This window comes from Sturnus vulgaris, chromosome 1 (genome assembly GCF_052056855.1).
Source record: "Sturnus vulgaris isolate bStuVul1 chromosome 1, bStuVul1.hap1, whole genome shotgun sequence".
Lineage (NCBI taxonomy): Eukaryota > Metazoa > Chordata > Aves > Passeriformes > Sturnidae > Sturnus > Sturnus vulgaris.
The window spans coordinates 88,245,145-88,268,799 of NC_142243.1; the positions used below are offsets into that span (position 1 = coordinate 88,245,145).

General features: G+C 38.8%; 1 protein-coding gene across 6 annotated transcripts in view; it reads right to left on the minus strand.

Annotated features, from left to right (window-relative positions):
• Window positions 1-309: 309 nt before the first annotated feature.
• The window catches only part of COBL (cordon-bleu WH2 repeat protein), a 157,306-nt gene continuing 133,960 nt past the window's right edge, over window positions 310-23,655 (minus strand). For 5 of the 6 annotated variants that reach the window (XM_014872280.2, XM_088171397.1, XM_088171406.1 and 2 more), the window contains 5 exons: window positions 13,562-13,665; window positions 10,306-12,314; window positions 9,582-9,701; window positions 7,052-7,306; window positions 310-1,607 (listed from right to left, as the gene is read on the minus strand). In XM_014872280.2, coding sequence (XP_014727766.2) covers window positions 1,590-1,607; window positions 7,052-7,306; window positions 9,582-9,701; window positions 10,306-12,314; window positions 13,562-13,665 — 2,506 coding nt within the window. In that variant the 3' untranslated portion in view covers window positions 310-1,589. The remainder of the gene's footprint in view (window positions 1,608-7,051; window positions 7,307-9,581; window positions 9,702-10,305; window positions 12,315-13,561; window positions 13,666-23,655) is intronic. The other variant, XM_088171391.1, reaches the window with a different exon arrangement.

Sequence of the window (23,655 nt, forward strand, 5' to 3'; positions counted from 1 at the left end):
ATCTTATTTATCCTAGAGTGCAACAGAGCACCTTAGTTCTGAATATATAAACTTCCCTAATGAGGAAATGGAACATTACCAGTATTCCATCTTTGTTGAAATGTATATAACTCACATATTGATCCTAGCTGGTGATTTCTACTGCAGTTCTAAACTGTTAGTTGTGAGCACTTTCCTGGCTTGTGATATTTTATGCTAGACTTGAGATACTGAGCACAGCATACTGGTTTGCTAAAGTCCATTTCTAGTTGTAATTTCTTACAGTAAATGGAAAATATTTGACAAAAACGAAGAGCCTCTAAAGTCATGTCAGGTTTTGATTTTGTTTTTATTTGTGGCACTAACAGACATCAATATTTTACAATATATAATATATAGTCACATTAAATGCAGATGGCTAAATATTCTTGTCCTTTCAACAGTCCATAGCTATACATTTTTAAATTCCAGCTTAAAGACAAAATCTGCCACCACTGTAGTCTGTGATTATAAAAATGTAAATATACAAACTTCCTCTTCTTCAGTTTCATTACAATATAGGAAATGTGAAAAAGAAAATTAATTTGTCCTTTTTAAGTTAATCAATTTAACGAAATATTTTCAAAATATGTACAACAACAACTACCAAAGTAGTTAACATTTGAAAAAGATGCTGCTATAAATACTTGTGAGACAACATACAACAGCCATATGAATTAGAAACCAAGGGCCAACTTATGCATGACCTGAACAATAGACCACAAAAGTCCTGGTTACTGATATAAACCAGCTCCTCTTCATTTTGCAGTGCAGAATGAATTCTACATCTTGGACCTCTATACTCTGAATCTTATTTATAACCTTCACAGTCTGTTGCAAATAGAGATCCTTTGAGGTGGCTCAATAATTTTGAAGTGCCATATTTGTTACCTGGGTTCAGCATATCTCTGCACATTAGCATTCTATACTTCATATCCCATAAGTAACTTTTCAATAGACACTGTCTCACATTCATTATTGATTGCCTGCTTTCTCAGAGCTCCAGCAGAGACACAAAGTTAATTTAATTTTAAAAACCAATGAGCCCAGCACATGACAATTTAGGTATCATAACTTTCTTCTTGTAATTGATTTTTAAAGATCTTTACTCTGGTTTTCACCGTAATCGCTTACAGCCCTTCTTGAAATCAAAAAAGAAGCAAGTAAGTAGTCTGAAATAGTTACATATTTTTAACAGCTGGAAATGAGTATTACTTTTCAGATAGCTAGCAAAGTTTTTAGTTTTGCCCATAAACACAATTAAGTATTAACACAGGACTGCACAGTGTTTATATTCTTATTAACCTGCCAACAAGAATAGTTTATTGGCAACCTTAAATATTCAGAGGCAAAACACAATTCCTTGGCACAGGAGCTTTACAGCAGAGCAACACATTTTCCCCTTAGAAACATTATGCAGGAACACACAGAAAATTAACTACAACTTATTTTGGCTTGTAGTCAAGAGAATAACTAAACTTCTTGAAGTTTTTTGCCACTTCAGACTTTGAATGATGATTATGGGTGCATATGGGGTTAGATTTTCCAGGTAGCTATTCTTTTTACATGATTCAAACGAGCAGAGGGACCTGTAACAAAGAAAAGCACATGATCATTCAAGATATTTTTAAACCTCCAACTGTTGACATTGTTAACCAAACATTCTCCCATGGGGCTGTTTCCAAGCTTGGCCTCTTCATCTGCTCCTTGAGACTACTTAAGCTTATCTGCTTTTTTTTTCTAGCTATATCACTTGGTCTAATGAAAAGTGCTATCCTTCCCTAAAAAACCCACACTTCATACATCTTTAGGTATTATGTTTGCAATAGTGTTATTTCTGGAGCATAGGTGATGCATTTTTCTGTGAAATGCCTTCATTTTGTGGAATGAGCAGAAGCCCAGGCTGCAAGTATGCAACATCTGTCAGTCAAAATCTGTTCTGTGTTGGTTAGCTGTCACTGGCCATAAAAATCAATTGATGAGTACTTTGCTTCCTGATTGAATGAAGGAAACTCCCAACGGCTGTGATTCAGGAAAACACTTAAACAAATGCTTATCTTCCTTCCCCCTCCTTGGGTCATCTAAGCATATGCTTAATTTTAAATACATATGCTAAGGTGCTCTTCCAAATTCAAAGTTATTGAGCTTTGATTCTATCAGAGACATATACATTAAGGTCACCACAAAAGTTGAACAGGAATAATGCATTTGATCAAGTCTAAATTTTCCATTTTGACCCTCACTCTTGAGGAAAAAAATAGGTCATGGTATAGATTATTAGCAAGGTGAAGAGTTCAAATTATGTTTTATCTTCCAATTCAAAAAGAGTAACAGCATGCAAATCCCTGCCTCTCACTGTGCATGGGAACCAAAATCATTTTATAGAGTCATTTGACTACCTGTATATCAAGCTTGGCCAATCTTATCATTGGGCCTCCTACCCCATTTCCAGCATACCAACTGTGGCTTTGAGTCTGTAATTTCTTTCATTGCACCCACAGATACTGATGATAAGAAACAGTATTTGCTCACTCACGATTATACTTCTCTGTTTATGTGAGAAGAACAGTTCACTGCTTGACATAAAGGTATGGAACTAGGCCATGCTTCCTAGAAGACACTCAACATGCCATAATTCCGATCGATGCATTACTTGTTGACAACCAACTCCAAATTATCCCAGAGAACACGGGGACTCATTGCAGTTGGTGCAGTAATTACCTTACCTGACTCCTTTGATTGCCAACAGAATGATGCACTGCACGTATCAAGAGCTGACGTGACCTAATGCTGATGCCAAACATCACCATGAATGCTTGTGGGAACTGTGATGGAGCCAAATTAATTTTTAAAATCTCAATGAACAAACAGAAAAGGCTGCTTCGGTGCAACTCCAATCTTTATTGGAAAATACATGGAATCTGCAGAATCTCCCTTGAACATACCATTAAAATGTGTTTTAAAGCAATCACTTTACCAAGAGCAACAGCCTGTTCTTCAGAGATATAACTTGCTTTCCCCACCATGTGCAGACACATTCCCCTGCAATAACTCTACTGAATCCCTGGGTACAACTCTACCTAAAATGAGTGTATGGCATATAAGCTAAAGCAACTTTTATAGCTTCCCTTTGTTGAATAAGATTTTTAATCCTGCATGGACTTGTGCTGCAACTATACCTACAGCTAGACATCTAACGGGTTATTTGCATGTGTAGTTACGGGTTTTTTTCCACAAATAATCATGGTAAATCCCAAGGCAAGTTACATAAACACAAAAATACACATGCATTGATATAGAGAATTTCAGACATCTAGCTACATTATTTTGCATTTTACGAGATGCTAAATAGGAAGTTAAAAACTGCACATATATATAAACTTAACTATATGATACTGTTTGACACAATTTGAGGAAAACACTAGTTCACCTTTAAAATCAGTACGTCAAATGGTACAGCTCTATGACCTGAGTTTTGTCCACCAGAATTAGCTACGATTTGGTCTCAGATGAGCTGTTTACTTCCTAGATCAACTGATTCTCCTTTTTACATGTGGCAGATCCCATGGCTGGGACAGCCTCCCTGCTAGTGAGACATGTTCATTTCTCATAAGTAACCACTAAAGGCACCAGAGAACCCATCGTGGCTGGTGGCTTTACTTGATGCCACCTCCCTGACTTGCTGTTATACTTTGGCTGTGTTGAACACCTGTCAGGTTCCTTGACAGACCATTTCAAAAACTGAGGAAAGGGTTGCTTCCTTGCACATTGTCAGGTCTTCTCCAGGCTGGTAAATTCATCCCATTCCTGTAACACTCTGTGTCTCCCTTTCTTTTAGATAGGATCTGCAGTATAACCACTTTCTGGCAGGTGTCTGAACTACCCTTCACTGGGGATGAGCCATTTGACTGAGCAGGCTCAACTGGGCTTGGCACCTGCAAGAATTTTCCTTCATGAGTCTATGACAGCAAAAGTGTGCAATAAAACAGAAGCCATTTCTTCAAAACAAAGAGTGATTTATTTGCCAAAACAGGCACAGTACTGCAAAAAATGGATTAAGGAAGAGTGAGGAGAGCTATGCATATACTATCTTGCCTGTACTTGGCATTTCCCTCAAGCATCTATTTCTGCTCTGGCTTCTTTTGGCTGACCCAATTAGAGACTGTGCTGTGCAGACCCTGACTCTCAGCTAAGCAAGGTCAGCCTGCAGCAACTTCTCTCCTCATTTCCTGCAGAGCGAATCTTTTAACCTTAAAGTTCATGACTTTAGCAAACAGCTGTGTAATCAGGGAAGGAGTGGAGGAGCTGCTTTTTCACAGATATTACTTGAGCTCAGATGTTTGTTGGGATGCTCCTTATCTAGGCAATGGGTTGCTTTTTACATTTGCTTCCCATGACAGCTATGTTTGATCTACTTCCATTGCAACTAACCCCACATAAATAAAGCACCGAGTCACACATAATTATGCAACACAGATTCTTCCCAGTTCTCTACAATATTAGCTAAATAAATGATTTTGCTGTCAGCAATGTAGATTTTTCCCAGTTCTCCACAATATTAGCTAAATAAATGACTTTGCTGTCAGAAGCCTTTGTCCAAGAAGACTTTGGGAAGACAATGGAAGAGAAACAGATGCTATTACTGAACTGAACTACCTACTCTTCTGTCTAGTTGCTGCAACCAAAATCTTCCAGAAAGTAAAGCAAAAAACAGCGCTGCGCTCGCATCTCCAAATCATATCATAGAACTTTGACAGAGCAGGCAAAACAAAGAAAAAATTTGCTTCAGCAGTGGCACAAAGAAACCTGTCAGCCACTGCCTACAAAAACACCTCAGTGTTCCTTAGACATGGGTTAAGGAAGAAAACACTGATACTCAGCTATCATGTATTCTCTCTCCTCTGTGGATTCAACTTTTGCTGTCACAAGTTGTCCAGCTGAAGGGAAGGATCAGAATTTGGCTCACAATATAACGCATAAAACTAGAAGAGATATTAAAACACACTGGATAGAAAGCCTTTTCAGAAATCTGACAACATTTTTACTTTAATCAGTTATCAAGGGCATGAGACCTCAGATGTCAAAGTGTCATGATGACTTTGGCATACATGAGACTAGCTTGCATATCCAGTATCTGGAAGGACAGCACAGTAATAAGAAAATCATACTCTGTCTTGGACAAAACACTGCTCTCTTTTATTTTCATAAGAGACCTATATAATGAGATGTACTCTTCTGTTGTTTCAATGTCAAAAGTAGCAAAAATTATTCTGTCTTGGAAATGAGACAAGACAGGCACAATATTTAGCAGAATACATCAGTCTATCTGGTGTACTTTCATGACCTGCATGGGTTATCCAAGTGTTTTGAAATAAACCCCCAAAGATATGATAAAGACTTGTTTTCATGAGTAGAGCTATGGATCCCCTCAGAGACTTCTGCAAGAGCAATGTAGTTGGAAGAATAAGAAATTTGGAAGTATCTTGAAAACAACTGCATGAAGTACCCTTGAATGTCCAAGTCCCATTTTTTTTCTGTCAATTGGTGAAGTGGGGAAATAAGGGCCTGACTTCTTCATAATTTGTAGTTTTAGAATCACAGAATCTCTCAAATTGGAAGGGTCCCATAAGGATCACTGAGTCCAACTCCCTGCTCCTCCCAGGAGTTGCCTAAAACTAAACCATATGACCAGGAGCATCGCCCAGATCCTCCTTGAACTCTCTCAGGTTTGGTGCTGTGACCACTTCCCTGAGGAGCCTGTTCCAGTGCCCAAACACCCTCTGAGCGAAGAAGCTTTTCCTGGCACAGCTGCATTCCATTCCCTTGGGATCCATTGCTGGCCACCACAGAAAGGAGATGGTGCCTGCCCCTCAGCTGCCCTCCTCAAGGAAGGCACTGACTGTAATGAGGTTGCTCCTCAGCCTTCTCCAACTTGAACAAATCAAGTGTGAACTCAGCTGCTCCTCATAATCATCTGCATAATACAGATGTAATTTTTCACATGAAAAATTAACTACACATCTTTATTTCTGATGTAATCAGAATATGCTGATGTAAATTTCCCTGGAACACTGATTTGTTTGTGCCATTAGTATGATTCTGTGGACTTTTTGGTTTATCAGAAACCAAATTTTTTGGATAACTTTTGAATGTTAAAATTTGAGTGAATTTTAAAATTATTTAAAAGAGAACAAGTGAGCAAGGTTAAAGACTACACATTTATGGTTGGCATCAGCTAACTCATGTGTAGGGAAAACTACATCTGCTTTTCTACATTCCCTTAAGTCCTTGGATCAAAGTCTATTCTTGGATACTGCAGTGTAATAATGAGATGCCTCCACTCAAGACAACTGATCTGCTTCTCTTTACCAAGAAACACAGCGTAACTTGAGATTGGGAAGAACAAACTTTGATCAAAGAGATAAGTATAGCTGCTCCAAAAATCACACACAGGCAACTGAGCGTTTAGCCATCTGGGAGTTGGCCAGTTCACATCTAACCACAAAAGTGAAACACACATCATTCAATTAATAAAGTTCAGGCAGACATTAAATTGACCTCACAGTTTTACTGACAGATCTCAGCATGTGTGATCAAGCTTTAAGTGTTGGGAATCAAGGTCTAGGACACACTGCTGAAATTAGGAGATACTATTTATTTCTAAATTTGCTTCAGGGTCTCATATCTGATCTTTCTTAGGATCACCTTGTCTAGAGGACATGCAGTATTATCACAGATGATACAGAATGAAAAGGTCATGAAAATGCCTTCTGAAATTATAGTCATACTCTTGATGGTCTTTTTAATAAAATGCATTGTCTGTTCACAGGATTGCATATATGCACGGGTGTGTTTCATTAGCTGTTCAAAGGTTTCAAATACATTCCCAATCTTTGATTCAGTGAGAGGAAATAGTGCATGTACCTTCTTCTGATAGAAGAAATAAATTTGTGCCTAGAACAACTTAAAAATGGTTCTGAAAACAGCAAGCACAGGTTGTTTCATCCACAGTAAAATATGAAAGTACATTTACCTTTCTTAACTTTGCTGCTCCAGCACCAGAGCGAATGGCCTCCAACAGGGCTTGCCTTGCCTCCACTGGATTACCTGAAGCTGTGGCAGAAGATTTAGGAGCTGCTGCTGACAGCTGAATGGGAGGTGGTGGTGGTGGTGGCTGGGCAGGGGCAGGTGGGATACAGAGCTGCTCTTCCTGAAGGTCTTCTGCCTTCTGCAAGGACTGTTCTGCATCCCTAAAACGCTGCAGCTCTTGGGAGGCCACTGAGGAGATCTGCACATCATGCAGTTGAAAGAAGGTGGTTAATATCAAGCATGGCTAAACTGTAATTATTTGACATTTGATGCACTTTCAGTACCCCGATTTCACTTTTCTTGGATGATGTAAAACCCATAGAACTTTTGTTTGCTCATGGGGTTGAACATCTGTTACTACTCACTCACATCACTCAGCTGGGCTGATCACCAGCATCGAGGATTTGGCATTGATTCTGTCTCAGAAACCCAATCTTTATTTACTGTGAGCTTCAGCATCCTGTAACTCTTCTTGGCATGTAAAGTAAGAGAGAAAGTTGGACTTGGTATTAATTTGGAAACAACCACAAGGGCTTTGGAATCAGGAAGATATGTTAAGGCTGCAGTAGCCACCCAGGAATATGATTACGTTTTGCAGTCTGGGCTGCACAGAAATAATCTCAGATGACAGGGAAGCTCTTCCAGATCTGAGCTCTTAGACTTAGCTTCACTGAAAAAAAAAGTCATTAAACCTAAAGTTTCCAGCCATACTTAAAAAAGAAAAAAAAAGAAAAAAGACCAGAGAGAGCTATGTGAAAGCACTGAGAACAAAATCAATTGATTATTCTTCCAAGTGTGTTTCTGTGGAATTTCAGAAACTAAAATTTCTGCACAAATTACCAGCTTGGAAACTCATCCTACTTTAAATGCATGCAGGCGAAGAAGACAGTCTTTCAGACTAAGCCAGTTTTCCCTCAACTGTGTCAAGAGATACTTTTGCCATTATACCATTACTAGTAATAAGCATGATGAATTGTTAGTAATTACAGTGATTCAGCAATTATTAGGAAATTCAGTACTATGGACCAAATAGGTTTCCAAGCAGATCCATTATAATTCATTTCTCAGACAAACTGCAGCACAGAGCTTCTGTGGCAAAAAATTAAAGGATTCATCTCCCCTAAAATAATCCACAGAGAGAATCTGTATTGTATTCCTTCCTTATACATATATATACACACAATGTATATATGAGCATCTTGTCACGTTAGATAAAAGTCTAACATTTGAGACAACATGAAAGGGACAGCACATCTGTATTGCGCCCTGTACACACAAAAACACACTGATTCAACTAGCACAGGTGACATGGTGTGAAAAAGCATATGGTTTCTAGGCAACTTCCTTTAAAATCATGGCAAAAACTTCCCTGCCAGAGGAAAGTATTCCAAAAAGTCTCTGTGATGACTTCATTGTCAGAGCCTCTTTTACACAAATTGCTATTTATTCCTAATGAATGCAGAATGCAGTTAAGTACGTGTGAAGATTGCTGCTGCTTAGCACATCCTGCTCACAGGCTCAGAGGAAGCTGTGCCCTACCTGCAGCAAGGGCAGTAGGATATTTGAGGGGTGAAGTAATTCCCTAATACAGGCAAGAGAATTTTTCTATCTCATGCCAGCTATCTGGATATGTGCTAATGAACTGAGTCATTGCACGAGGGAAATGGGAACCTCCTTGCCAAGGACACATCTTTGGCCCGATTAGTCAACTGAGTGAAAACTAAGGCTAGAACAATGCAGGTTTTGGCTATTAGGAATAAGAGATGCTTTAATGATTAGATAAATCTTTCAGAGAAAAGGAATCATCCTACTGTGGTGAATGTTGATGAAACATCAACATCAATTTACTTGCATACAACTTGTACCATGTTAGCAGATAACAGCATGTATGAAGAAGCCCTAGTGTGTTTTCAGGAAGCTGGGTGTGTATATATTTGGTAGGTAATGCAAGTATATTAATCCAACTGCAGACTCCTAAAGTATAGCTTCTCTGTTCGGAGAAGCTGTGGATGCCCCATCCCTGTTGCTGTTCAAGGCCTGGTTGGATGGGGCCTTGAGCAACCTGGTCTAATGGGAGATGTCCTTGCCCAAAACAGAGGGGTTGGAACTAGACAATGCTTAAGTCCTTTCAAACCAAAACAATCCTTTCCAACCAAAACCAAAAAGACCTACCTAAATGTGAAAATGAACATTTGATGTCTTCTATGTACACTCCCTGTAATTGGTTTGGATTCCTACATGCTTCTTTCTAAGCTAAAAGCACACTATTTGAAAGACTTTTAAGTTTTATAGCAGAGAATAGGATTGGACCTGCTATGTTCTCTGCCTAAGTCAGATCTGGTCCTCTGACATATGGTTACCTCCTCAACATCTCTCTTTGCAGCACAATGTTTTGTTTGTGGGATATCTGTTTTTTTCAAAACACTCAGAAGGAATAGACTGTACTTCAAATACTTACCATATTGATTCCTTACCTTTTTTAGCTTTGAGGTGCCACTGTGGCCTCTAATTGCTGCTAGTAGGGCTGAGCGCTCATTCTCTGGCTCAGTGTATGAGGGTTTCCCGTGATTGCCATTTAGTGTACTGGTTGAAACCTAGAATATGAGGGAATAAACCTCAAATCATTATTAGATACTTACTTTGAGATAGCTAGGAAACACTTTTTGGCACTTGGTACCAGAATGCAAACTATGAAGACTAATCAGTTTGTCTTTTTTTGGGCCTGCCTGTAAAACCTTATTCACACTGAACAGTAAAGGTATGTATAGATAGTGATGCTGTACTTAGAGATGCAGTCCATATCCCCTGAGCACGAAGTCAATGGTATACTATTATCCCCTAGTAAATTTTCTTTCACTGCAGGTATTTACAACTTTTCTCCATGCTGTGTGTTCCTGTTTTTACATAACACACTGAAATGGGAGTTTGGTTCTTAGACTAACCTCAATTACCTCTCCTTTATCTGTGTCTATGCACCCTCTGCCTCCTTCAGCTAGTGCAGCACCCATGATGTTGCATAATGTACAGGATGTGCAGAATAAGCAGCAGCTTGGTCTGCATTTTGCCATTATAAATTTTTCAAATGCCTTGTGTTCTCTGGCTCACCAGCAACTATACAAGTTACCAAACCTCTGGTGTCTGACAGGGTGAATATAGGGCTCTGCAGTCTAATCAAGATTAAAAAGATTTCCACTTTACCTTTCTGAGTTTCTCCTTTCCCCCTCCTGTTTGAATGGCTTCCATTAGGGCACTGTGCAGTGATGTGTCTTTTGGAACTGGCTTTTGGATGACAGGCTTGAACTTCTTCTTTGGTCCAAAAATATTGGTCTGCACATTAACATCCAGTTCACCAACAGTATTAACATCTGAATCATCAGGTTTCTCCTCTTGTTCTGACTCTACATTTGCTGCTGCACCATTTAGCTCAGTTGAAGCTTTAAGTGAACTAACTTGTACACCATTAGCAGAACGCCATTTAGTGACTCGCAAAGATGAGCCAAAAGAGGATGAGATTCCTTGGAGATCAGGAGACTTGAGGGATGAGGCTGAGTTAGTATGGGTCAAAGTCTCACATTTCTGGTCAAACACAGTCTTTTTCTCTGCTACAGTTTGTTTGCTGTTTAAACCATGATCATCTTCTGCACTGTTGTTATCCTTTGAAGAGGATTTATTAAGTGGAACACTGGCATTCTTTTTATAGAAACTCACAGGAGTTGCTTGATTTGGTGCCCTGATATTAACTACTTTGTTTTCCATGCCAGAATTATCACCAGGTGTAAATCTGTGGGATGCTTTCTGACTGCAAGCAAAAATACTTGAAAGTGTTTCTCTTGTTTCTGATGATTCTGTTTCCACAGGGCTGTATTTGGCCACAATAATACATCTTTTTGGTGAAACTTCCGCTTCATTCTTAACCTCTCCTGCCCCTTGCTTGTTTTCATCTTTCTCATTATATTCCATAGTGTCAGGTTTAAAGGTAGTTGCACTGATGTGTCTTGCAATGGCAGAGGCAACATACTGACTTGAAGTTCTCCTGTGTGGCTTTACGAACGGGAGCTCCAGCTTGTCCTTACTAACGGCTGGGGCTGCTAAAGGTGATACCTGGGACTGTGTAAGTGAAGGAGCTGGTTTGGTCCTTTCATTCTCAGACTGTCTTTCAGCTGCCTGGGTAGTAACAGTCTGTGGTGCTGCAGGTTTTGGAGTGGCAAGACAGACAGGTTTGTGTTCATGTTTTATAGTAAAGGGCTTAGAGTTTGTGGTGACTGCTGACTTTTTAGGAAAATGCTCAGCAGAGTCATCACTTTGCTTTTCCATAGAACTTGACCTCCAGAATGCCTTCACTCTCCCAATATGAATTTCCTCACTCTCATCAGAAGCAGAACCTTGTACCTGCTTACTAACACTGGTGTTTGGGCATATTAGATTGCCTAGTTCATCTATCTTAATGGCACCAGTGGAGAGTGAAACTCCTCTATCAAAATGTCTTACTTCAGGTTTGGGAGGGACAACTTTAAAGGTTGTCAAACCCATTTTAGGTTCGTAGCTGGATCCTGAATTCTGGGCACGATGACACCATGTGGGTGTTGATGGGACTTCTACTTCTGGTTTTTTTGCTGGTGGCCATTTGATTTCTAACTCTGATTTACTTTTTTTCAGAGATTTGTCTCTGCTACTACATTCATTAACTGGATTTAGCTTCTCTTTTGCTGTACTGATTTCAGTCATGGCTTTGGAGTGAGATGGACTCAGCTTGGATTTACATTCCTCAGACTTCACACCGTGTTTAGGAGAGGGTTCCAGTCTTAAGTTCTTTTCAGTTCTTTTTTCAAAGGAGGATGTGAGTGATTCAAACATATCTCTCCTCTGTTCCACAGGCAAGTGAAGGAATTCATTTTCAGATGGTTGCTGATATATTAGGTCCTTGCATACAGCTCCACCATCTGTGTGTCCCTTATCAAAGGAACCTGCATTGTTGTTTTTATTTGTGAAGTTTCTTGCATTAACAGACTCAGCTGAGATAGTCTGTGAAACTCTAATCTCCATCTCTTGATTTTCATCTGAATTAGAGATGCTAACTTCTGGAGCATCATCTATGATTGTTACTGGAACAGAAATGGAAACATCTTGGGTGGCCTCAACTTTTCTTATATGTGGGTTCAAGACTTCACTGGTGTAGTCGGAGTCAGAGTTACTGACACTATCCACTGCTGCAAAACACACATACAATGTTACATATAGGCAGCATTTAGGCAATATGACTATAAATTACACAGACAGACAGTACAAGTTTAAGCAAACCAGGTATTTTAGTTACACTTTAAGTAACAGGTTTTTTTTTTTTAATGCCTGTATTACAAAAAATGGAGACGTCTGGGTCCTTCTTATTGTCTGGTTGCTGATTAGGATTGGCAAAATATTCCTGCACTCCCTCCGGCCAGTGGGAAACACACAAATGCAGCTGAAAGCAGAATTTCATCTATTGTTCATACCTTATCTTTGACTAACTTATCTAAGTGATAAACATTTCACCACATGACTCCAAAGGGGAAGCATTTCTAAGAAACAGCAAGCAACTCCAAATTGTGTTTCCCAGACCTGGTTAGTAATAACAGCGCAGCTGAAGGATTTCCTTGAGCAAGTAAACAAAGAAACAGTACTTTTATTTTTTCTCCATTCTTCTCACCCTTTATTACCAGTGACTACAGAAGCCTCATTGTGCAAGAGGGCTATATATACTCTCAAATTTGCTGGTATAAATCAAAGGTTACAACACAAGCGAAGAAATGGCTGTGTCTGAGAACTCACAAGAAATCAAATGAGACTAAAATCCATTGCAGAGGTATTAAATTGAAGATGGGAAGTTAGAAAAAAGTACTCAATGTCATTTGTTGACAAACCAATAATAGAGAAGTATTTTTAATTCACAGTAGGAAAAAGAGGAGCACAATATGACATTTTATCTCTTCCCACTGTTTCATGTTTTTCCATTTTTAACTTTTAAATGTGCCTGTTAACACAGAGGAGACACTGGGTACAAAAATGTTCCATCCTTTTCCACTTCATAATGATAAAATAAAGACAGAGGTATTCTTCATTAAACATAGATTCACAACTGATTTAGCTTCACTGAAGTCAATGAAATTATACTAAATCTGGCCAATAAAATGTGTCCATTGGATCCTGTTAGTCTCTTTTTGCTAGAAGACACTGAAATACAACGACAATCTGATATGCAGTTTGAAAAATATTCAGTGGGAGCCTATAAAGGGTGTCTACTCCTGAAGCAAAGAAGCCACTTTGGGGGAAGCACATTCTACCTCACTCATGAGTTCCCTGTGATCTTAGTGAGAAACATACATCCTTAGTGAGGATGTCTCAAGAGTACGGATAGATTCTGCATCCACTGGCTGTGTCTCTGTCTCTTGCACTTCAGAGGTAACACACACTTTCCTACCTTCTAAATCTTCATCCAAGTTAGCCAAAGTCTGCTGGAGCTGTGCTGCAATGAATGTATCTTCATTCTCATGCTTAGCCAAAGCCATTGCTTCATCTTGTCTGCTAAAGGAAAGAGGAGAAAATAATTTGGTCTCTCCCTTTTCTTTCACTTTGCACTGTTGCTCTGAAACACGTTATAATTTCAGCCCTTTTGCACCCACTGGGGTTCTGAAACTCATTCCCAAATGTATGAAAAATGTGTAGCCTCACACACAGACTTCCACGCTGACATATCCACATCGTGGTGTTTGAGCACACCCAGTGTGCTGGTAATCAAAAGATTATGATGTTAATAAAGCCTGCAAAGAAATGGTCTGGCTTCAGTATGAAGCATTTCAGTTGGACTGCAGAAACACAGCATATTCCAGGACAAAGGTTTTGCACATCCATACAATTTTAAAGCAGACCACTAACCATCCTGTGCACCCGCTGTAACAAATATATGCACCTTAATTAAATAAAAATTGCATGGTAATGGAAAATAAATATACTCAAAGTACTGTTATACAATCACTCTGCATCTTGAGGTGTGGGAGAGAGTGAAAGCAGTTTCTAATGAAACACACCAAGGGACCTGATTTTGCCAGAAAACTGATGAAGCTGTACAATGACCTAAGACGAGTCTGAAATCAGAATGAGTGCCAAGTGTTGACTTGGCTTATTAAAAGAAGAAGAAAAAAAAAAGCAATCCCAAAAATATCCTAAAAAAAGACCCTAAATTAAACAAACAGCAACAAACGAACAACAAGAGACCTCCTGTATGTCAATCTGGTACACAACAGTCTTCTATTCCTTAGAGGACAATCTCGATCAGCAGAACATTTTTATCTAAATCATTGAAACTAGAATTTCACAGTGGACAATTTATTTCTTTCTGTTACCTCACCCAAATTTAAGATGTTGTGGTCTGTGACACTGTATCTAAGTTTTGCAATTAGTGCTTGAAAAAGTAGGAAAGACTTGTGATTAGTCTATTGAAAAAGCAGCTTTCCATTCTAGCCACATTTAAACTAACTCTAGCTGGGTGAAGCAGATTTGCTTTTTTCAAGATCATACCCTTAATTCAACAGATATAGTAACAGATGACAGATTTTTTTGTTAGTTTACCAAACACTACCTGAAAAATGTCATTTTTCTTCTTCCCTTTATGATAGTAATCTGAATAAAAATTCAGGGGTGTTTCCTGATATTGATTTAAATTTTGTCCAACAATGTAGCTTCATTTTTTGCTACTTTGTTGTTTGATTTTTCCCTTGCTCCTACCAGGAGCAACTGAAAGGACACGTTGAAGCATAGATGTTTTATTTGATTTTACTTCATTTTTTATTTAGCATTCACATCTCCTTTATGTCTTTTGTAGTAGTCCTGCAGCCTGATCCTTCTACTTTTGCCTAAACTGCCTTGCACTTACGAAGCTGAGTTCATGTATGCAGCATCAATGAAAACAACACACACCTCCAAGGAAGCCTTCCAAAACTCTCATGCACACATTCTTGTGTATCTGAACACACAGGTGGGATTAATTCACGACAAGGCTTGGTGTATGACTAAGAGGTTTCCTAAACTGGAATCTAAGACAGAAATCAGAATTGGTTGTTTTAAATATAGAGGAAGAGACAGGGTGCTCTGCGACTGGAATAACATTTCTTCCAACTTCTGCCACTGACCTGAGCTGACAGGACCTGAACATCCCCACAAGCCAGTGAGCTCTAATGATGCTCAGGTTCAACATCCACACTGCAAGATTCATGGTGAACTGAGTTTTTCCCCTGATGGATTATGAGGATGGTGAAGCAAATCAGTTAAAATCTCCAGTGCAGGCACCTGATGCTGTAGGACTGTAGTCCCCTGTACCCTGAGGCGCACACACACAGACACACACACACATCCATAAAACAATGAGATTGCTCATCTGAGCAATCTGACAAAAAGATTTACACTTACTGCAGCATTCCAATTGGGAGAGAAGACTGACAAACAAAACTCTCAATGTGAAGATGGCAGAAAGAATGAACTAACTGAATTTCATATTGTTCTTGCGGTGGTAAGTTTAATAAAATTATTAAAAAATGCTCTCCTTTGAGTGCCTTTAAAACAAGTTATTTGCAAACTCAGAGAGAGCATTTCCAATGGGAGAACCATTCAAACTGTGCACCAGCTAAGCAACAGGTCTATCCATCATGGAAAGCAAATACCACTTCCCTCTTTACAAAGCTGGTCTTGCAGAATAGCTGCACACAGCTGGAGGCAAGTAAGTGACACATACACTGAGACTCATTCTCTGGCCTACTGTGGAGAAGTTGTTTCCAAAGCCTTGGGAGAAAAATCTGTAAACTCATGAGACCTAATTTCATGAAGGCTATGCCAGCTCACCACCCATTTGGTACCTGATTATATTTTCCTGTCTATTGCCTGACTCTTCTACAATACAGCCAAAATCTGTATTACTAAGGTTGTCCGTGCTGGAATTTCTACCGAAAACAACAGGGTTGAGAATTTTATGGGAAATTTATCTAGAAAAACATATTTGGGATGGGAACAAGCATTCCTGGGCTTCAAACAGGGAGTGTAGGTCCATTGCACTGCATTGACCAGTTCTTTTCTCATGTCTATCAGTGGGAATCTTTCAGTAACTCCTCACAGCAAAATTATCCTTTCCTTGCTGGGCACAACAGTCAGCAGTGGTTTCTTTCATTATCCTCTGTGTAATTACACAGTGACTATACAAAATTTGCCTCTCAATCTTTGCTTCAATCCTTTATTTCGACAACTGGGATAATATTATCCAATTCACAGCATTTTTCTGAAGGAAAAAGAACAATGCACTAAAAATGAAAGGATAAGAATCCTATTTGCTGCTACCGAGGGAGCTTCAGAAAAACGCTGATCTTTTCTTCTGCATTTCTAAATCTCTAACAGACCTACTGTGTGATGCATCTCCAAACTCACTTACAAAGCAACCCAGAAAGTATAGCTTAATCACAAGGGTTTTTCTTAAAATTCTTACCACTGAGAATTTAGAATGGGCTATGTGTTTTGTAAGGTGAAGGTCTGGTAGTTTCCAGTAGCTCACATGCCTTACAAATATGCCTAAGACTCTTTCTCACAGAAAAAGGAAAACAAAAGGGCCTCAATTTTTTTTTTTTTTCCATAGCTTTCTTCCCTTCTAACCCTACACACTTTTCTTTTGTTGACAGCTGTTCTGGCCAGAAGCCAAAAAAAATATGACTTATTTCGATACCATGTTTTACATTCTGGATAAACATTACCAGTGGTATTTTCTCATACATGCTTTTTTTTTTTTACTTAGGGAAGAACTTGATAACCTTTATGCTGCCTTCCTGGTTAAAACATGAGGTGCTAAAAATACAGCACTAGTGAGCATTTAGCCCAAGCTAGAAATGGCAAATGTGCACGGTTCCTGGAAGCCTGCGCACATATTACTTATGTAGATTAGCAGAGATTTGTGCAAGAGCACAGAACGAAGCAAAGTGACTACTAAACTACAGCATTTAATGTTCTACTGAGCTCAGGCTACAACGCCTAATTACTCTTTGGCAGCCATTTGCGCAGTTGGAGACAAAATGAAACTTACAGCAGCATTTTACCAAATTAGTGCCATGGGAGACGTACATTTATGAGAAGGTTTACATTCTAAGAAAGAGAGAAATTTCTCTGATAAAACTAGCTGGAAATGCTGCATAAAATAAACCCAAACTGGTGGTAAGACAAGGGATTTGCAATGAGAGAAGCTACCATTTTATTATAGTCAAAGCAGCGTTTCCTGTGGGTCTGTAAAAAATAAATCTGACCCAAGTTTCTCTGAGCACTTCTTGGGAGTTCTGGTGAACCTCATGTATGAGGCAGAGAACACACCTCCCACCATAACAGCTTAAATACAACACAGACCTATGTAAACTGCAGAGAAGGGATGAAGGAAGACATTCAATTATCCAAATGCAGTTTCTTGGTGCCATTTTAAATGCTGTAGGATATTCAAGACATCTATCTGAGGCTCTTAGACTTAAGATGGAAGACAGGGAAACTTGCATCCTACCTGAAAGGCAGCAGGTAAGAAGAAACCTAGTAGCAGACCTATCTCAGGTTAACTGAACATGATTTGCAGTCTCACTCATTTTGCACATTTGCTACACTGAAAGACAGAGAACATGGCTCCTTTGAACCTGTGACCAGGTGGGGTGGGAAGACAGAGCCTTTGCAAACAAGTTAAATCCATACAGGCACACCATGCAGTAGAACATGCAGGGATGTAGTGACAACCGTGAGGCACATTGAGAACATTCTCACATGAGCCTTGGGCAGCTAAGAGGGATTGACCTACCTGGAAAACTGACATGGTTACTCCAGTTCCAAAGACTGGGCTTTGGAACATTCAGGCTCCCCTCCCAGCTCTGACAGTCATCCCTGTCTGGTACTGGGGAATTACATTAACCCGTCTTTATGTATCCAAGTTGGTCCTCTTTAAAATGAATCCATGATATTCACTTCTTACACAACTGCTGCAAAGAGAAATGCTTCTACCTTGTATATATATCAAGGTGGGTGTTAAAGAAGAGACTGATGCTGAAGGATTTTAAGAAGTAGGGAGTATGGCTGAAGCTTTTTGAAAACAACTTGCTATTCAATCAGGCCAGAAAGATGGCGTTAAGTAAACTCAGGGGTTTTATATATTCATTTTTGTGAGTGATGGAGCAAAGTACTCTTCAAAAAGTGGAGGTAACTGTTTTTTGGATTAACCAATGGTTTCCACAATCTTAGACACCATTTTTCCATTCTTTGCATTTCTTAGGCTAGGTAACTTTTTTTCATTTCTTTTCAAGGAAGTAGTATAATTGCAGCAGGAGAGCAGCTAGTGTAAGTGCTGGACTTTCTAGTCACCGAAGTCATGACCCGACCAGCAATATTTTCCATTTTTATTGCCTCCTGTGAACTTGAGAATGAATTTTTAACCAAAGCCTGTTAAAATTCAAAAGTTGTAGACTGAACAACCAATTTGTGACTGGTTAGATTGCAAAGATAGCACTCAGATAGCACTTGTTAGATAGCACTTGTGTTTGATGCAAGTTTTCTGAAATTGGCAGGCAACTAGGAAGGGGAAAAAGCACATGGTCATGTTCTGTTGAATATCAGATAACCTTCTTTTTTACATTCTTACATAGGCAATAAAAAAAAGTTCCACATATTTTTGAGAGCGAGCTACAGGTATCACTTCCATTCAATTTTTGGTTTGTGTTCTGTTTCTAGCTCTGTGGGACTACATCAAACAAAGGTCTTTATACTGCATTTATATCTGATATGATGAATAAAAGTCACCAGAGATTGAATTTAACTATTTTTCAATCCTCTAATACACAGGTCCAGTAGTGTCTTCAGATATACTGCCACCCAATTAACAGTAAGAACTTGAAAATAGAGGTGAGGAGGAAAATGAAGCAATTTTTCAACAGCAGCTGGGTTTATGGTCCTTTTATGATTTTCCTCCATGGTTATGGGTCAAGAATCCAAACAGAAAGCAAACGAATCTGCTTTTGCATAGTATCATTTTGTGTTTTAATGCTAGAAATCTCTAAGCTTGTTACATACCAGGGTGATTTAAGCTTCCAGAGTGCCCAACATATGTCAGTTCCAGGCTCCTGCTGCATAAACAGCAGCTTATAGTTGCTATATAGCTGGATGCACCCCCTACTCCTCCTCCTCTGGCAACAGCTTCTCAACAGGAAAGCCCGTAGGCAGACAGAATTGCCAGAAATAGTCAGGAAAGTGGACCAGCATGATTTAGATCTTAATACAGACACATCACCTGTGCAATGTAACATTGCAAGTTAAAAGATGGTACAGTAAAATAACATCTCTTGATTTGCACAGAAAAATAGAAACAGAAAAGGACCACAGCCTTCCTCTCCTGTAAGCTAACACCAAGCCTTTAGCAAGCCAACCTGCTCTCTAATATTTAAAATATTCTACAGTTCCAAAGGATACAGTATTTTTCTAGTGGACGAGTTTAACAGAAAGGCTAATCGGTATTCTTGCCCCAGAATGCCTGAGAGTATCTATTACTTAACCATAACATCCGTAATATCTTTTCTCCATGAAGATCTGACAGCAAAAAAGTGCACAAAAGTTTCCAAATTTGAAGAGTTTTCTGGAACAAGGGGAAAGGGAAAGCCAGAGATAAGGAAGGAAAACTATGTAAGAAGCAGAGGCTTGCAAATCTGTCAGACATCTGGGTCTTAATTAAATAATTTTTCTTCCCTGAGGTTCTCTGTGTCACTTTAACCCTTTCCCTACTTTCCTACCCCTTGAAACTGATTTCAAAAAAGTAAAACAGGCCTACCCAGTTAAAAATATAACCTATCCTATAGAGAAATAACAGAACTAAACTTTCTCCTGTTTCTCAAAGACAGCTGCAAGTGACAAGTAATTATACAGAATGTGTTTGCGCACAAAGGTATATATAATACATACATACACTGCTATTTTTCACTGCAGTTTTTCTCTTTCCTTCCTGCCTTCTGCCACTCACTATTTTTATTTCTTCTGACCAGCTTCTACGCTGAATTGTCTCCAGCTACTGACTTCTCCTTCTGTCCTGTCCTTCCCAAGTGGAATACAAACCCCTGTAACATTTGAATGTGAATGGACTGAAAATTAAGCAGAACAGGTTCACCCACCCCTATCGTTTCAAGCTTTTGTTTTAAACTAACTCATCAGAATCCAAACAGTTTAATAGTAAACAGCAAGCACTTCTCAGGTTGGTAACTAAGAGGACTGATCTTCCAGCAGCTTCAGCTACCCTTACCAGAGCCAAAGGTAACAAATTCTTCCAAGAGAAAGGAAGGAAATGGGATTATCTCTGTCCAGACCCACAGCACAAACTGATCTCTGGAGGGTTCCCCCACCCCCACCCTATGTCCTCTACTAGCTGTACGTGAAAAAATATTCCTCTCTCATGGCTACTGAAGCAGACACTCAAGGGAGGGAAAAATCCCTTTCAGACATTTAGAAGGTATTTTGTCTTTTTGTCGCACACAAGCCTGTATTTATTTATATCTTTATAACAACAACGTTTCCTTCACATTTTAAAATACTTTTATTTCTTAAACATTTCAGTACATTTAAAATATTTTCAGAATTAAAAAAAGTATGGTATTTTAAAGTGTTTTTCTTTTTCTGAGACAGGCCAGCAGAACCACTCTTAAGAGTTAGACCCTTTAAAACACTGTTTTCAGTTGCTTATATAAAGTTGAGAAACTACACATGACTGTGAGGTGACAGTCCACATTACAATTTATATAATGATAATTTATATAATTTTATTTCAATCAAAATGTTTAAATGTCTTCCAAGAACAGATTTTGGAGGAAAAGGAGAGCTGCATTCTGATACATGAAATTCTATTTAATACTCAGCCCTCTGAAAAAAAAGCCACCTTTTTGGCATGGTCACTACTCTGCCTTGACTGAAGGAAAGCCCATCAGCTCTCCTTCCCTAAAACAGGGAAATGCCACCTCTTCACATCACATGAGCACTGTGCAGAGAAACGAATTAAAGTCTGCTTAGCATGTGTATACCAGTGCAATGAGTAAGATAAAAAAGAGCCAAAGGAAATAAAGCAGTCCTGTCTCCAGAAGAGAATTTGAACTGAGTGAAGAGCGGTATATCTGTCTTATTAATTGAGTACTTAAACTTAGAAAGTAAATAAAATTGAGTCCCCACCACTGTAAGCAGAGACATTATCAAAAAGTACAAAAGGGGGGGAATTGACATTAAAAGGGGAGAATCTAAGATTACACACAGAGCCTTAATATTGAAGTTACCTGACTCTGAGCGCATGACCTAGCATCCCTTATAATATTATTTGAACATAATTTTTCATGGGTAATTATTTATAAAGCTCCAGACAGTAGGTGTGCACGATGCTTTATAGGTGTTTAAAATTGTCTGATCCCTGCCCCTAGGAGCTTGCGTGATGACACCACACAAGGGATGGGAAAAGAAGGGGTATGGGAGGACAGGGTTGCAACACTGTGAGATCATGAGATGTACTTAGTGCTACATAAGCAACATTTCAGCTTCTCTGTGGTTTTCTTGTTACTCATTTAACACTATATATTAAAATTTGGTGAACAGATACATAACACAAAGACATCAACCAAAAGAAAGGATATGAATAAAGAGAACTATGTAGTACAATGTTCAGACTCAGCAGTTAATATTAAAACATTCACAGGCAAACGTTGCATGTAGTCAATTATTTATATGGGTTTAGCCCTTGGCACCTCCAGCTGAGGTCTGGATTCTCCTCCACCAGGCACTGTACAAATGTATCGTGAGATATGATAGCTGTGTTATGGTTTTTACTGTTAAAAAACCAGTCAGTGTCAGAAGGGGATCTCACAGATCCCTCTTCTTGGCGGAGGGACCAAGATGGTTTAACAGGTTAGAGGCAGAGCTAAGAGTAGAATTAGGGTGTTTTGACATTTGTTTTGATATTCTAATTGCTAATTAGTATGTGTATTTAGATTACGATTGCTTGAAAAAGAATCCCCAAACCGAACCAAACAAAAAAGAGTGCATTTGCAAGTCGCTACCATGAACAGAAAATTAAAACCTTTGAGGAAAGACCCCAGCTTGGAAACCCTGGAATCTATGTACCTTTTAGAAATTTCTGTTTCTGTGCTCTGGGAACTGAAGTAGATTGGAACTCTGCTGTGCTGTCATATTTGTTTGTGCAAAGCCCGTGGTTGGTGTAATTTCTGACCTGGCCACAATCTTACCCTGCTGTGAGCTGACAAACATATCCCATGTCAGAAACTGTACCCTTAAATGCTCACAAGTTTCCTTGACTTCAGCAGCAGATGAAGACCCTGCTGTGATATTCTAGTGCTATCAGGCATTACAGCCCCAGAGAGACCACCTAGGACATCCAGTAAACAACTCCAGAAACCCTGAGAAAAATTAATTAAAAAAACCCCCGTACAACTAATTAAAGGAAGCAACATGGCAAAATATTCTTGATCTCCTGGAGCACAGGCTAATTCTGGAGCAAACCCAGGTAAGAACTGTGGACTGATTCTGCTCTTCATTGCATTTCTTCACAATGGATGGACAAAATACTACCTGGACTTTTTTTACAGCCCTTCACACTCCAAATATAATTTGCTTCCACTTTAAGGGTACTTTTTACAATCCACGGAGTAGAAAATTATTTTAGTATATAGCACTATTAATCCTTAGGAATTTGTTACATCACGGATGAAAAGCCCAATTTTTAGTCAGCTTTAGAATTTAAAATGACAAACTAAATGTTTCCATTATTCTTATTAACCTTTTTTTTTCCCCAAGACTTAGCCAAATTAGTCACTAAATAAAATTTCTGGCTTCAGTATAGCTCAGACTCAAGGAGAACTCAGTCTCACTGCTTCTAACCCTTACTACTTTACGGTAGCAACACATTTTTCAAATTTCTCTGTTCTTCTCTTCCTTTTAGAATTGAGTTTAGATCACTGGTGTACACAGTAGAAGATAGAAAGGAATGAGTGAACTCTGTGTAAAATTTTCATTTATATTTTGTAGCTTATGAAATGTAATTATAACTCTGTATAGCTTCATATTAGTTGTTCACATGAAGTGCATTTTGACTTATTTCAGAGATTTAAGAGGCTGGCTTGGTCCTGAAAGTATTCATCAAAGAACTATGTAGGATTTCTGAGTTCCCAACACATTCTACTAGTGGGGTGGCAGCTGTTCTGACAGTGAAAATGGAAATTGATGTACTGCAAATTTGGTTGTACTCAAAATTGTACTAAGAATGGATTTATATCTGATTAAAACAAGAATTTCATGCAAATAGTTTTTAAAACCTACTTTTTTACCCTTTCCTTTACACTTAGGAAGTGGCTTTTAAAAACTTAGCAGCTTGACCTCAAAAGGGTTTAGAGTAGTACAATTTTTAAAGCTGTTTTGTTTACGAAGATAGGTTATGAGTGGAATTGGATTTGCCTTCAAATATTACTGGCACATTCAGAGCAT